Consider the following 16,378-nt stretch of genomic DNA (forward strand, 5'->3'; position numbering starts at 1 on the left):
AAACAAAACAAGACACTCAAAATATTAAAAAAGAGAAGAAAATTCACTCTTCTTTTTCTAGTAGCCATTTAGCAAAACAATAATAGTGAGTTTCTTTCCTAGGTCGTGTAACCTTCCCAGATATGAGCACTTGACCATGTTTACAGTGTTAGTAGACATCAGTTTCCTTCTGTGGAGAAGGCTGCAGCTGCAGTAAGAAAACAGTTAACCCATAACAGTCATTCCTCTATTGTACCAGTGGGCACATTTTGCCTGGCATTTCAGTACTGTAGCATGTGGGATCCAGCACCGGGTAAGGCAGTTGATGACTCTTCTCCCAGCATCTGGGTAGCATCTTTGGGCTCTATGGAAGCATGGCTGCAACGTTTCTAAGTAAAAGGTAATAACATTTCAAGCTGTGGCTGTTCAGCAGCGTAAGCATGGTGACTGCTCACAGTACTGCTGTCTTTCTAGAACTGAGGTCCCAGCAGGTTTCTAGGTTGACTTTGCTTTACCAATAGATAATTTTTTTATTGATATTTTATTTACAATTCAGATATTATGTCCTTACCCCCTCCCCCCGGAACCCCCCATCCCATCCCCCCTCCTCTTGCTTCAATGACGATGTACCCCCACCTACCCCCCCCCCCACTCCCACCTCCCCACCCTCAAATTCCCTCACACATGGCATCCAGCCTTCATGGGACCAAGGATCTCCTCTCCCACCTATGTCCAACAGGGCCATCTTCCCTTACATATACAGCTGGAGCCATGGGTCCCTCCCTAAGTGCTCCTAGGCTGGTGGTTTAGACCCTGGGGGGCTCTGGTTGGTTGGTATTGTTGCTGTTCTCATGGGGCCACAAACCCCCCCTTTCAGCTCCTTCAGTCTTCACTCTAACTCCTCCATTGGGAACCCCTTGATCAGTTCAATGTTAGCTGTGAGCATCTGCCTCTGAATATGTAAAGCTCTGGCAGACCTCTAAGGAGACAGCTATATCAGGCTCCTGTCAGCATGCACTTCCTGACATCCACATCAGCACCTATCTTTGGTGACTGCACATGGGATGGATACCCAGGGTCTCCAGACGGCCCCTCCTTCAGTTTCTGTCCCATACTTTGTCTCCATATTTGCTCCCTTGAATATTTTGTTACTCCTTCCAAGAAGGACCAAAGCACCCACACTTGGTCTTCCTTCTTCACGAGCTTCATGGGGTCTGTGAGTTGAGTCTTGAGTATGTTAAGTTTCTGGGCTAATATCCAATAATCAGTGAGTACATACCATGTGTGTTCTTTTGTGATTGGGTTACCTCACTCAGTATGATATTTTCTAGTTCCATCCATTTACCTAAGAATTTCTCGAATTCATTGTTTTTAATAGCTGAGTAATACTCCATTGTGTAAATGTACCACAGTTTTTGTATCCATTCCTCTGTTGAAGGACATCTGGGTTCTTTCCAGTTTGTGGCTATTATAAATAAAGCTGCTGTGAACATAGTGGAGCATATGTCCTTATTATATGTTAGAACATCTTCTGGGTATATGCTCAGAAGTGGTATAGCTAGGTCCTCAGGTAATGCTATGTTCAATTTTCTGAGGAACCACAAGACTGATTTCCAAAGTGGTTGCACCATCTTGCAATCCCACCAACAATGGAGGAGTGTTCCTCTTTCTCCACATCCTCGCCAGCATCTACTATCACCTGAGTTTTTGATTTTAGCCACTCACTGGTGTGAGGTGGAATCTCAGGGTTGTTTTGATTTGCATTTCCCTGATGACTAAGGATGTTGAGCATTTTTTAAGGTGCTTCTCAGCCATTCGAATTTCCTCAGTTGAGAATTCTTTGTTTAGCTCTATACCCCATTTTTAAATAGTGTTATTTGGTTGTCTGGAGTCTAACTTCTTGAGTTCTTTGTATATATTGGATATTAGCCCTGTATCAGATGTAGGATTGGTAAAGATCTTTTTCCAATCTGTTGGTTGCCGTTTTGTCCTATTGACAGTGTCCTTTGCCTTACTGAAACTTTGCAATTTTATGAAGTTCTATTTGTCAATTCGTGATCTTTGAGCATAAGCCATTGGTGTTCTGTTCAGGAACTTTTCCCCTGTGCCCAAGTATTTGAGGTTCTTCCCCACCTTCTCTTCTATTAGTTTCAGTGTATCTGGTTTTATGTGGAGGTCCTTTATTCACTAAGACTTGAGCTTTGTACAAGGAGATGAGAATGGATCAATTTGCATTCTTCTACATGTTGTCCTCCAGTTGAGCCAGCACCATTTGTTGAAAATGCTGTCCTTTTTCCACTGGACAGTTTTAGCTCCTTTGTCAAAGATCAAGTGGCCTTAGGTATGTGGGTTCATTTCTCAGTCTTCAATTCTATTCCATTGATCTTCCTGCCTGTCTCTGTACCAGTACCATGCAGTTTTTATCACTATTGCTCTGTAGTACAGCTTGAGGTCAGGGATGGTGATTCCTTCAGAAGTTCTTTTATTGTTGAGAATAGTTTTTGCTGTCCTGGGTTTTTTGTTATTCCAAATGAATTTGAGGATTTCTCTTTCTAACTCTGTGAAGAATTGAGTTGGGATTTTAATGGGGATTGCATTGAATCTGTAGATTGCTTTTGGCAAGATGGCCATTTTTACCATATTAATCCTGCCAATCCATGATCATGGGAGATCTTTCCATCTTTTGAATCTTCTTGGATTTTTTTCTTCAGAGACTTGAAGTTCTTGTCATACAGGTCTTTCACTTGCCTGGTTAGATTCACACCAAGGTATTTTAAAGTATTTGAGACTATTGGGAAGGATGTCATTTCCCTATTTTTTTTTTTTTTTCAGCTTGTTTATCTTTCACATAGAGGAAGGCTACTGATTTGTTTGAGTTTATTTTATATCCAGCCACTTTGCTGAAGTTTTTTAAAATCAGGTTTAGGAGTTCTCCAGTGGAAGTTTTGGGGTCACTTAAGTATACTATCATACCATCTGCAAATAGTAATATTTTGACTTCTTCCTTTCCTATTTGTATCCCTTTGACTTTGACTTGAGAGTGGGCAGCCTTGTCTAGTCCCTGATCTTAGTGGGATTGCTTCAAGTTTCTCTCCATTTAGTTTGATGTTAGCTACTGGTTTGCTGTATATTGCTTTAACTATGTTTAGGTATTGAATTCCTGATCTTTCCAAGACTTTTACCATGAAGGGATGTTGAATTCTGTCAATTCTTTCTCAGCATCTAGTGAGATGATCATGTGGTTTTTTTTTCTTTGAGTTTGTTTGCATAGTGGATTACATTGATGGATTTCTGAATATTGAACCATCCCTGCATTCCTGTGATAAATCCTACTTGATTATGATGGATGATTGTTTTGATGTGTTCTTGGATTTGGTTTGCGAGAATTTTATTGAGTATTTTTGCATCGATATTCATAAGGGAGATTGGTTTGAAGTTCTCTTTCTTTGTTGGGTCTTTGTGAGGTTTAGGTATGAGTGTGATTGTAGCTTCATAGAAGGAATTGGGTAGTGTTCCTTCTCTTTCTATTCTGTGGAATAGTTTGAAGAGAATTGGTATTAGTTCTTCCTTGAAGGTCTGATAGAATTCTGCACTAAAACCATCTGGTCCTGGGCTTTTTTTGGGGGAGACTTTTAATGACTGCTGCTATTTCTTTAGGGTTTATGGGACTGTTTAGATGGTTTATTTATTCCTGATTTAACTTTGGAACCTGGTATCTGTCTAGAAAATTGTCCATTTCATCCAAAATTTTCAGTTTTGTTGAGTATAGTTTGTAGTAGGATCTAATGATTTTTTGAATTTCCTTAGTTTCTGTTGTTATGTCTCCCTTTTCAGTTCTGATTTTATTAATTTGGATACTGTCTCTGTGCCCTCTGCTTAGTCTGGCTAAGGGTTTATCTATCTTGTTGATTTTTCTCAAAGAACTAGCTCCTGGTTTTGTTGATTCTTTGTATTGTTCTTCCTGTTTCTACTTGGTTGATTTCAGTCCTGAGTTTGATTATTTCCTGTGGGGAGTTATCAGAAGGCAGATATCATCCTTGCAGCCGTCTTGAGCCATATACCCTGACAAGAGACTTGTTTACAACAGCCTACAACAGCTGAGCACACTCTGATAACATCTGTTTTAGATACCCACAATCTTCCCTTGGGTGTGTGAGACTTAAAGGAGTGACTTAAAGGTGTGATTTAGAGACAAGACTTAAAGGCGTGATTTAAGGGCATGACTTAGAAGTGAGACATATAAAAGGCAAGAGGCAGACAGAAGAAAGTACTTGAGACTTGGAAAAAGAACTTGGAACTTGGAAAGAGACTTGAGACTTGGAGCTGGAAGAACTTGGGACTGGGAAAGAGACTAGCAACAGAGAACTAGGAATTAGGATTTGAGATTCATTACAGCTGGAACTAGGATAAGGACTTGCGACTTGGTACTAGGAACTAGGGATTTGGAACTTGGTACTAGGAACTAGTGACTTGGAGAGAAGAAGAGAGACTGAAGAATAAACGAGATTGAATCACACTCTCTCTGGTCTCCATTCTTCGAGCCCGTCCTCACTCTCTCTCTTGCTGAACACCGACCTGGGGACTGAAGCAGCTTGGGGCAGTGCAGGCTCTAACAACGTAGCCCCCAAGGCTTTTGGCTGTGTGGGTTTCAACATAGATAGAGCAGTCCCCGACATTTTGGCCCCCAAGTGTGGGGCAGTGTGGTTCTCAACAATTTCCTCCCGTCTACTCCTCTTGGGTATATTTGCCTCTTTTTGTTCTAGAGCTTTCATGTGTGCTGTCAAGTTTTTAAGGCATGTTTTGTCCAGTTTCTTTTTATAGGCACTTAGAGCTATGAGTTTTTCTCTTAGCACTGCTTTCATGGAGTCCCACAAGTTTTGGTATGATGTGTCCCCATTTTCATTAAATTCTAAAAAGTCTTTAATTGCTTTCTTTATTTCTTCCTTGACCAAGTCATCATTGAGTAGAGCATTGTTCAGTTTCCACGTGCATGTGGGTTTTCCATTGGTTTTGTTGTTATTAAAAACCATTCTTAGTCTGTGGTGATCTGATAGGATGCAAGGGATTATATCAATCTTTTTGTATTTGTTGAGGACTGTTTTGTGACCAATTATATGGTCTATTTTGGAGAAGGTACCATGAGGTGCTGAGAAAAAGGTATATTCTTTTGTTTTAGGATGACATGTTCTTTAGATATGTGTTAAATCCATTTGGCTCATAAGTTCTGTTAATTTCAATGTGTCTCTGTTTAATTTCTGTTTCCATGATCTGTCCGTTGCTAAGAGTGGGGTGTTGAAATCCCCCACTATTGTGTGAGGTGCAATGTGTGCTTTGAGCTTTAGTAAAGTTTCTTTTATATAAGTGGGTGCCCTTGCATTTGGAGCATAGATGTTCAGAATTGAGAGTTCATCTTGGTAGATTTTTCCTTTGATGAGTATGAAGTGTCCTTCCTTATCTTTTTTGATTACTTTTGGTTGAAAATCGATTTTATTTGATATTAGAATGGCTATTCCAGCTTGTTTCTTGGGACCATTTGCTTGAAAAACCATTTTCCATCTTTTTACTCTGAGGTAGTGTCTGTCTTTGTCACTGAGGTGCGTTTCCTGTATGCATCAAAATTCTGGGTCCTGTTTTTTTATCCAGTCTGATAGTCTATGTCTTTTTATTAGAGAATTGAGTCCATTGATTTTAAGAGATATTAAGGAAAAATGATTGTGGCTTCCTGTTATTTTTGTTATTAGAGGTAGAATTATGTTTCTGTAGCTATCTTCTTTTGGGGTTGTTGGAAGATTACTTCCTTGCTTTTTCTAGGTTGTAGTTTCTTTCCTTGTGTTGGTGTTTTCCATCAATTATCCTTTGAAGTGCTGGGTTTGTGGGATGATATTGTGCAGTTTCGTTTTGTCATGGAATACCTTGGTTTCTCCATCTATAGTGATTGAGAGTTTTGCTGAGTATAGTAGTCTGGGCTGGCATTTGTGTTCTCTTAAGGTCTATATGATATCTGTCTAGGATATTCTGGCTTTTATAGTCTCTGGTGAGAAGTCTGGTATAATTCTTATAGGTCTGCCTTTATATGTTACTTTACCTTTTTTTTCTTACTGCTTTAATATGTTTTTCTTTGTTTTGTGCATTTGATGTTTTGATTATTATGTGACGGGAGGTATTTCTTTTCTGGTCTAGTCTATTTGGCATTCTATAGGTTTCTTGTATGTTTATGGACATCTCTTTCGTTAGGTTAGGGAAGTTTTTCTTTATAATTTTGATGAGGATATTTACTGGCCCTTTAAGTTGGGAATCTTCACTCTCATCTATACCTATTATCCTTAGGTTTGGTCTTCTCGTTGTGACCTGGATTTCCTGGATGTTTTGGGTTAGGACCTTTTTGCATTTTGCATTTTGCATTTTCTTTGACAGTTGTGTCAATATTTTCTATGGTATCTTCTGCACATGAGATTCTCTCTTCTATCTCTTGTATTCTGTTGGTGATGCTTGCGTCTATGACTCCTGATTTCTTTCCTAGGTTTTCTATCTCCAGGGTAGTCTCCCTTTGAGATTTCTTTATTGTTTCTAATTCCATTTTTATGTCCTGGATGGTTTTGTTTAATTCCTTCTTCACCTGTTTGGTTGTGTTTTCTTGCAATTCTTTAAGGGATTTTTTGTGTTTCCTCTTTAAGGGCTTCTACCTGTTTACCTGTGTTCTCCTGTACTTCTTTAAGTGAGTTACTTATGTCCTTCTTAAAATCCTCTATCATCATCATGAGGAGTGATTTTAATTATGAGTCCTGCTTTTCCGGTGTGATGGAGTGTCCAGGGTTTGCTGTGGTGGGAGAACTGGGTTCTGATCATGCCAAGTAAGTTTGGTTTCTGTTGCTTATGTTCTTGTACTTGCCTTTCGCCATCTGGTTAACTCTAGTGTTACCTGCAGTCACTGTTTCTGACTGGAGTCTGTCTTTCCAGTTATCTTGCTTGTGTCTGAACTCCTCAGAGTCCAGATGTCTCTCTGATCCTGTGATCCCAAACTCTTGGGTGGAAGAACTCCTGAGACTCAGGCCGCCTCTTGGGATCCTGAAATCCTGCTGCTCTGAGTGCAGTGGCTCCTCTAGGATGACTCAGGATATGGTGTCTCCACAGGAGCAGACCAGCTGGGTGTCTGCCCCAGCCAAAAGGACCAGGTGCTTGGTGGAAGGGAAGTGGTATTCCAGAGGGGCGAGGTTTGGGTTGTTGGTGGGACCTGAGTGCCCTCGACTCCCAGTTGTAACTCTGGGGCTTGGATAGTGGGAGAGGGTTCTTACCCGTTGCTCTGAGTACAGTGGCTCCTCTAGGAAGGCTCAGGATATGTTGTCTCCACAGGAGCAGACCAGCTAGGTGTCTGCCCCAGCCAAAAGGACCAGGTGCGGGGCAGAAGGGACCAATAAATAATTTGTAAAAAAATTTTAACTTGTTAGGTTTTATGAGAGGGTCTTGAAGATCTTTAGGGGAATCGATATTTTGGCTACCCTGGATCTTTTATCAAAGAGCTCTTTATATTCAGCTGGAATGTCTGCCATTCAAAAATAATTAGATGCTGGGGTGTGTGGGGAGGTAATACTGCAAAAGATGAAAAGTTGAAGCTGACAACCTGGGGCACTGTCTGACTGTCATTTTATATGTGGGCTGAGGATGAAGTGGATGTTGAATGGGTAGCAGTGATTATTCTGTGTGCTTGCGTGTGTGTGTGTGCATGTGTGTATGTGTATGTTTTGTGACAGGGTTTCATATTTCCCAGGCTGGTCTTAAGCTCAGTGGTCTTAAGCTAAAGATGGCCTTAAATTTCGGATCCTTTAGCCTCCCTCATCTTGTGTGCTAGGTATGCACCATCTTGTCTGGTTTTATGGAGTGCTGGGGATCGAACACAGACTCTCTTATTCATGCTAGGCAAGCACTCTGCCAGCAGCAGGGACCGTTTATTATTAAATGCTTCTCCATGTGTCTATATTCCAAATTCAGGTGAGGCAGTCAGGTGAACAAGGCTGGCAGCAGGATTTCATGGGCTGATATGGCAGACAGGGCATCTAGTATGCCTTCCATGCTCTGAGAAGTGATGTTCAGAGGGATACATACAGAGTAGCTATATGTAGACAAATGTATGTAGACAAAAGCAACATACATTTAGAAACTAAAAAGTCAGTAATGATCTCTTTATCCAACAACATGAAAATTTTAGGATTGATCTGAAGGAGAAGTGATCAGTCACTGGTCCCTAGTCCTCGATGCTATCTGTACTTCTTTGCACCTGTGCCTGACTGTCCCTGGATGACAGAGTTGGCAGCTGCCAAGGCGTTTTCACAGATGGCCCAGGAATGGTGCCTTCCAAGCCAGTGTACTGTAACTGTGCCATCTTCAGTCTATGTAGAAAACGTAGTATACATATTCTCTAACCTTAAAGTATATGACATTTGTTTACTTTGGATTTTAAGGTTTTGTACTTTCACTAAATGATGTACTAATGTGGAGAAAAATACTTGTATTTTGGAATTACTTTATGTGGTGAAGGGTTACTACTGCATAAAAGTCAAGGCATTATAGGATGGTCTAAGCTTTGTTGATTATTTTCATTTATAAGGTACGTTACTGCATGGTGATCAGAGCCAGAAGCATCGGTCTCCAGGAGATTTAGCCTCAGGAGAGAAGGCCACTCTGCCATCACACAGCTACCCAGATCCAACCCAAGAAAACCCCTGCGCTTCCAACATTTTACCTGATGAGCAAAGTAATTTCTGTAGAGCTACCCAACAAGATTCTGTTTTAATTTCAAAAAATGCTTCTGATTTGTTTTATGAGTCACAATATCAAGAAGCACATGTGAAAAGAAATGATTTAATGGAGGAGAGCTCTAACCACCCTTCAGGTGAGTCACATGACTGAGTTATCAACTTGTCCTATGACAAGGGTCATCCTCTCGAATTGTACCCCATCTTCTGCTGCTTTAATTATAAGGTCCCCCATGCTGCATAGCACTGACCCTAAGCTGGGTCTTGATCTTCATTCCTACCTCAGACTTCACAGATAGCATTGGGTCTGCAAAGAGGGAGGCAGAGAGTTCTGCATCAAGTGTTTCTGAGAATTTAGGGCCGATAAAAAAAATCTTTGTAATATCTTTGGCAGGTGAGAGCTGACCAGATGCAGGTCAGCTATGTATGACAAGTGAGAAACAGGTTTGTCTTCATTGTACTTCTGTCTTTCCAGAAACGAGACATATTTCTGCCAGAGAATTGTTCTTACTGTTTGATGGTAACAGACTCCTGAGCTCACTTCACTTTTCTGATTTATTGTCCCTACTCTGTCTCTACTATATGTGTGTGTGGTCATTGTGTGTGTGTGAGAGAGAGAGAGTGGGAGAGGAAGGGGGAGAGAGAGAGAGAGAGAGAGAGAGAGAGAGAGAGAGACAGACAGACAGACAGACAGACAGAGACAGACAGACACAGACAGACAGACGGGACAGAAAGGTTGGCTGGGGATAGAATTTAGAACATTACACATGCCAGATCACTGCTCTACCACCTTGTTACACTTTTCTAGCTAATCTGTTTTTCTTTTCCATTTTAATGTATGTGCATGTGTGTGCGCATGTGCATATGGAGGCCCAGGATTGATGTTGGGAATCATCCCATTACTCTTGAACTTATTATTCATTAAGGTGGGTTCAGTCACAGTCAGATTCTCCAGCGTGGCCAGTCTTGCTCTGGGGATCAGCTGTCTGCCTTCTGAGGCTAGAATTATTAGGCTTGTCACCATTCTCACCCAGTACTTAAGGGGACTCTGGAGCTCCAGATTCCAGTTGTCATGTTAGCATGGCAAGAGATGTAATCATTGAACCATCTCCTCAGTCTAGCCAATCTTTAAAACAAAACATCTATGCTTCTTGTCCCCTTTTCTTTACAGTTTTGCAATTATGGGTAGCATATAATACCTCCTCCTCCTCTTCTTCTTCTTCCTCCTCCTCCTCCTCCTCCTTCTTCTTCTTCTTCTTTTCTTCTTCTTGATTTATTTATTTCATGTATGTGAGCACACTTTCGCTGACACACCAGAAGAGGGCATTGGATCCCATTACAGGTGGTTGTGGGCCACCATGTGGTTGCATATGGGAATTGAACTCATGACCTCTGGAAGAGCAGTCAGTGTTCTTAACCCCTGAGCCATTTCTCCAGCCTGCTGTGTTCTTTTTCTATTTAACTTGGAAAATTCTTATGGTATGTTCTGTAATCATCATTATTAGAATAACCATCGGATAATACACCTATTTAATACTTTTCATGGAGAGTCAAAGTTATTTTCAACATTTCTAAAATTTAAATTGAATGTGTTTTTATGATTTTTTTTGTAATTTATGTTACAGAAAAATACAGCATATTAAAAAGAATCTATATTTAGCATTTAGAATTAGGTCCCCTTTGGCCTAATACTTTCTTCCCAACGTAGAAGTCGTCATTGATATGGAAAGGTCAAGTGTCCTTTCCTTCTTTGTTTGTTTGTTTGTTTGGTTGGTTGGTTTTTTTGAGATAGGGTTTCTCTGTGTAGCCCTGCTGTCCTGGAACTTACTCTGTAGACCAGGCTGCTTCTGCTTCTCAAGTGCTGGGATTAAATGTGTGCCACCACACCCGGCTCCTTTCCTTCTTTTTACACAGTGTAGGTTCTTTTTCTTTTGGAAAATTTCAAATATCTAGAAAATTGAAAGATCACTGCAGTGATTATGGGCTTAATGTGCTGCATATTTACATTGTTGATACATATAGGAATATGCATATATGAATGTCTATAAATCTGTGGCTATATATATATGTGTGTGTATGTATGTATCATTTGTTGAACATTTTATTGTAGGTAGTATTCAGGCATCATATGCTCTATTTGAAGTATTTTATTATATATGAAGTACAAATTAGAATGTATTTATAGCTATACTTTAATTATATACAAGGAGTTAATATCCAAGCCTATTTTGGGAATTTACCCCCAAAATGATCTTTTACAGTTAAAAAAAATACTTATTTGTATTTCATGCATATGAGTATTTGTTTGTATATATATGTAGGTGATAGACACACACACACACACACACACACACACACACACACACGCAGATCCAGTGTCCAAGGAAGTCAGAAGAGGGCATTGGATCCCTCAGAACTGGGTCACCCAACTTACAGGATGTTTTGAGCTGCTATGTGGGCATTGAAGCCAAATCCAGGTTTTCTGCAAGAGCAGGACGTGCTTTTAACTAAAGAGCCATCTTTTTAGCCCCCTAAAATGGCTTTTTAAAAATGAGGATCCAATCAAATTTCTGCATTACATTTGGTTGTTGTAACTTTATAAACACCCCTACTTCCATTGTTGTTGTTTTTTGAGACAGGGTTTCTCACTGTTGCCCTGGCTGTCCTGGTCCTATAGACTAGGGTGGCCTTGAACTCAGAAGTCTAACTACCACTGCCTCCTGAGTGCTGGGATCAAATGTGTACACCACTCACGACCAGCAATATACTCAATGTTGAGGTCTTGGAATCACTGCAAAAATCACCTGCACAGCCATCTCAGTCAACAGGGTTGGTTTATTGAACATACACCCCAAGACTGATGGATCAGGGCCACAGACCAGGCTCACTCAGGAGCTGACTGTGGGCTCTGAGTATTTCTTAGGGCCACTTTATAAAGGAAAGCCCGGATGAGCTCATGTGCAGGTACAAAGCTCTGCCCAGCGGTTAGCTCTGACTGAAGCTATTTTGGCTAGCTGCACAGAACAGTTCTAACTGACCTGTATTCTGATTGGTCCTAAACAGAGCTTACAAGCTTACAGTTGTGGAATTCTTAAGATTAACAAACCTCAGAGCATAACAGGGTATGTGGTCAGCTTGACCCCGTTCCGAGTCAAAGCAATTTTTCTGCATCAGTAACAATATGAAATGACTGGTAGGCATGGAACAAAATGGCTGCAGCTATGCTGGGAACAGACTTCAACACTACTTTTAAAAGACAACTTCTAGAAGAATGTCGTGTATCTTAATTATCTTAATTGTAGTTTCATAATTTTTCTTTATTTTATTAAAAATCTTTAAGTTTTCTAAATTTTTTGGTATAAATGTTTTCTTTTTCTTCTTTTTTTTCCTTCTTTTTCTTTTCTTTTTTCTTTTTCTTTTCTTTTTTTTTTTTTTTTTTTTTTTTTTTTTTTTTTTGAGATAGGTTCTTACTATATAGCCTTGCCTGGCTTAGAATTTATTGCTGTCTTCCCGACTCTGCCTCCCAGGTGCTGGGATTACAGATGTATGTCAGCCTACTTGGCTACATTTTTAAAATCCGTTCTTTTTGTTTTTGTGGTGCTGGGGATTAAATCTAATCAAGTGATCTACATTAGGGTGTCTTACATAGCACATAGGCCCTATGTACTACATTTAATTAAAGATTTAGTAACTTGTGATCGTCTTACGTCTTAAAACTTCCGTTTATAATTTTTGAACTAAGTTGTCCCTAATTTTTATCCTAGGGGAAGGTATTTTGCCACGTTGGGAAAAGAAGATGGGGAGGAGTCAGGAAGGGAAGGATGTGAACTTACAAAAAAGTGGAAATTCCTCAGAAGTGGTTAATATTGAAGAAAGGTATGGCTCATACTCAAAGTATGAAGAAATGAACCACGTGCCGTTTTCCTCATTGAGCTCTGTGTTCAAGAGATCTATGCTTTCTTGTTTCTCTTGCCTGTCGGAGCATTACGTTGATGATGTAACCCATTGCATACTATTAATCAAGAGACCATGGCTGGGAAATAGGGACACTTCCAGTAGCCATGCCTTTGTATTAGAAGAAGTGGTTGGAGTTTCCTCACTTAAAAACACACACACACACACACACACACACAACCTTCTGCTGGGCATTGTAGCTTAAGCCTGTAATCTTAGCACTGAGGCTACACAGCAGAATGTGAAGACAGCCTGGAATAAACTGGGTGACCTTGACGCCCCCTTTTATTTATTAACCAACGGTTGCCTTATAGTTAAATACAGTTGTGGAAAAAAGGAAAACTAGATGTTGAAATTTCACATTTCAACATCAGTTGCAAATTATATTTGTGTCATTAAAGTTAGAGAAATTAAGAAATGTTATTTCAGCTGAGAAGTGGTGGTGCTTGCCTTTGATCCCAGCACCCTGGAGGCAGAGGCGGTGGATCTCTAATGAGCTCTAGGCTAGCCTGGTCTATACTGCAAGTTCCAGGATGGCCAGGGCTACACAGAGAGACCCTGTCTTCAAAACCAAAACCACAAGAAGTTATTTCAAAGAAAATGTATCTTTAAATAGTTTATTTTTATATCTTTGAATTTCTAATACATATTATAGGCTAGATAACTTCTGATTATGGCTTTACTTGACAACCTTTCTTAATTTAAAAATACATACTTCATATGTTGTTTTAACTATGTTTAAGGTTAAATAATGACTGTGTTACTTCATATAGTGAATATGTCTACAGTCAGTATATGGAGCTCAGAAGGGTTCTTTAGTTTTCCCAGGTCCTATGCAGAGTTACACATTTTTGTATTTTGGAGGGCTAGAGAGGGTTGTAGATTTCATTAGGTTTTCAAAGGGGAAGGTAAATAGAGGTCTTTTTGCTTATTTTGTTTAAATGCTCTGTGTGCATGCATGGGCAGGCGCATGTGTGCCACAGTGCATGTGTGCAGATCATAGGATAAGTTGAGGGTATCAGTTCTCTCCTTCACTATAGTTCTGGGTTTTGGACTTGGGTCTCAAGGATTGCACAGCAGGCCCCTTTACCTGCTGAATCATCTTGCCTGCCCTGTTTTGTTTGAGACTGAGTCTCATTGTATAGCTCTGACTGGCCTCAAACCTGCTGAGGTTACAGGTATGTACCACTATGGCCAGCTTAACAGGAAGTTCTTTGATGTGCTTTATAAAGTGTTTTTGAGACATGGTTTTACCATGTGGCCCGAGCTGGCCTGGTTACTCTATTTGGCTGAATGGCCTAGAACTTACGGTATCCTCCTACTTTAATGTCTTGAGTGCTAGGATTGCTAACATAGTTATCATCATACTTTGCTCTTGTTTTTTCTTTTGTTCCGGGGTTTGAACTAGGGTCTAGTACATGCGAAGCCTGTGTGCTGCTGTTAAACTCTAACCTGGCACCTGGTCCTGGAGAATGTTAGCTTATAGTGCAGGGTGAGGTACTGACTGCTACACTGAGCATATATACTCACATTGTAAGTTGAGTGTTTGTGACTTGGTTTTTATGACTAGGCCAATCAAAGCTGCCATTAGAGAAAAGCAGCAGACATTCGAGGACTACTTAGAAGAGCAGATCCGACTGGAAGAGCGAGAGCTGAGACAGAAGCAGCTACGGGTGAGCAGAGTGCTGTTGCCATAGTTATCAGTCTTCAGGGAGTGATATGAAATGACTGAGATAACTTGTATATGTGAATTAATTGAATATTGTCTTTTTACTTTAGGAAGCAGAAGGACCATTGCTAACAAAAACGAAACCCAAGCAACCATTTTTAAAAAGAGGAGAAGGTTTAGCTAGGTTTACTAATGCTAAATCTAAATTTCAAAAGGGGAAAGAAAGTGAGCTAGCAAGTACCCAGAGCCCATCAGAGGACCAGTCTGGGTCTAAAGTAGACAGACAGCACTTGCAGAGGAAAACAGCTCTCATACATAAAGACCTGTGTGCAGACACCCCCACTGTTAAAAAGGACAATAAAGCTAGATCCAAGGCTGGCTTGGCCTCACTCAGGCAGAAACCCAAAGTGGCCAAGACCAATATGAGGGGAAGTCCCTCTCCACCAGGACCGAAAGTACAGACGGGGAAGAAGTGTGACGGACAGCTTAGACACCAGGTCAAAGTAGAGAGAGACACACAAGCTAATAATAAGGAAAATGTACCTGCATGCATAAAGCCCTGGGATGCTGGCTGCAAGATGTGGAACAAGACACAGGGGACAGAGAGACTTCCTCTCTCCACAGGACCAGTTGGCTGTGTGGTTTCTAGGAGCCTGACATGTGAGACAGACAGAGAGACAGAATCTTCCCTTGATTTTTCTCTTCAGAAAAAATTAGAGAATTGGGAACGAGAAAAAGAAAAGGAAAACTTGGAATTAGATGAATTTTTATTTTTGGAACAGGCCGCTGATGAAATATCATTTTCTAGTAATTCCTCATTTGTACTGAAAATCTTAGAAAGGGATCAACAGATCCACGAAGGCCACAGGCTGGCTTCTACTCCTGTCAGAGTTGTACAGCAGCAGAAGGCACAGCAGGTAGATCCTAATGGTCAGAGTAACCGCAGTGAGATTCCCTGCCATAGTGTTGCACTTGAGAATGAGAGTGAGTTCAAGGCCATGCTCTTGTCACGGGGTTCAGGGTCAACTGATGGTTTGAGGAAACTGTCCTGTAAACTTAGTAAGGAAGCCTTCCAAACTAGCACTTCTGAGAACCAGAGTCGATGGGATGCAAGGGATGATAGCGTTCCCATCAAACCATCCACCAAGGTTGAGGACATGGTCTTCAGCAACAGAGAGGATAGTCCACAAGTCTGTGATGCCAAAGGACCTTTTAGAGACACAGGGGCTCAAGAAGATAAATGGAGAGATGCAGACCTGGATCTGTCTGATAAAGAGTGTAGCAGTGATGAGTCTGTCATAGTTGAAAGCCTAAGTAAGAAAGCATTGGAACCATTGAGACTGCCCTCTTCTCAAGATGGGAGTAAAATTGACTTTGATGATGAAAGATCTTGGACAGACCTTGAGGAGAATCCATATGAACATGGAGTTATTCCCAAAGAGGAAGCCATATATGGTACACCCCAGACACAGTGCCACAGTAAGAATGAAGGATGTGTTCTGGACAAAACAATAAAAAGGAAGATTGCGCCAGTCAAGAGGGGAGAAGACTTCAAGTCTGACAGGAGCACAAGTCCTCCTCCTCCATCTGACTTGATGGTAAAATTCTTCCCTTCTTTGAAACCAAAGCCAAAATTAGATTCACACTTAGAAAATGAGCCCAAGTTAAACCTGAGTCAAGATCAACCACCAGGTAAGTCAAGGCACGAGAAAATGTTGCAGGGGTGTGCCACTACACTGTTGTTGTTTTTAATGTGCACGCAATTTTCATGCACTTTATTTTTGGCACAATCAGATCGCCAGCACATACTCATGTTCTTTGGGGTTAAATGTCCTTTGGCATTAAGGTTTTTTTTTTTTTTTTTTTTAAGATTTTTATTATTTTATGTATATGAGTACACTGTAGTTGTCTTAAGACATAACAGAAGAGGGCATCAGATCCCTTTACAGATGGTTGTGAGCCACCATGTGGTTGCTGGGATTTGAACTCAGGACTTCTGGAAGAGCAGTCAGTGCTCTTAACTGCT

At 40.6% G+C, this 16,378-nt stretch overlaps 1 protein-coding gene across 3 annotated transcripts in view; it reads left to right on the forward strand.

Annotated features, from left to right (window-relative positions):
- Positions 1-16,378, forward strand: part of Cpap (centrosome assembly and centriole elongation protein) — a 55,812-nt gene that overhangs the window by 13,006 nt on the left and 26,428 nt on the right. For 2 of the 3 annotated variants that reach the window (XM_076930952.1, XM_076930953.1), the window contains exons 4-7: positions 8,582-8,866; positions 12,494-12,605; positions 14,254-14,356; positions 14,463-16,044. In XM_076930952.1, coding sequence (XP_076787067.1) covers positions 8,582-8,866; positions 12,494-12,605; positions 14,254-14,356; positions 14,463-16,044 — 2,082 coding nt within the window. The remainder of the gene's footprint in view (positions 1-8,581; positions 8,867-12,493; positions 12,606-14,253; positions 14,357-14,462; positions 16,045-16,378) is intronic. The other variant, XM_076930954.1, reaches the window with a different exon arrangement.

The sequence above is a fragment of the Arvicanthis niloticus genome, chromosome 3, assembly GCF_011762505.2.
Source record: "Arvicanthis niloticus isolate mArvNil1 chromosome 3, mArvNil1.pat.X, whole genome shotgun sequence".
Lineage (NCBI taxonomy): Eukaryota > Metazoa > Chordata > Mammalia > Rodentia > Muridae > Arvicanthis > Arvicanthis niloticus.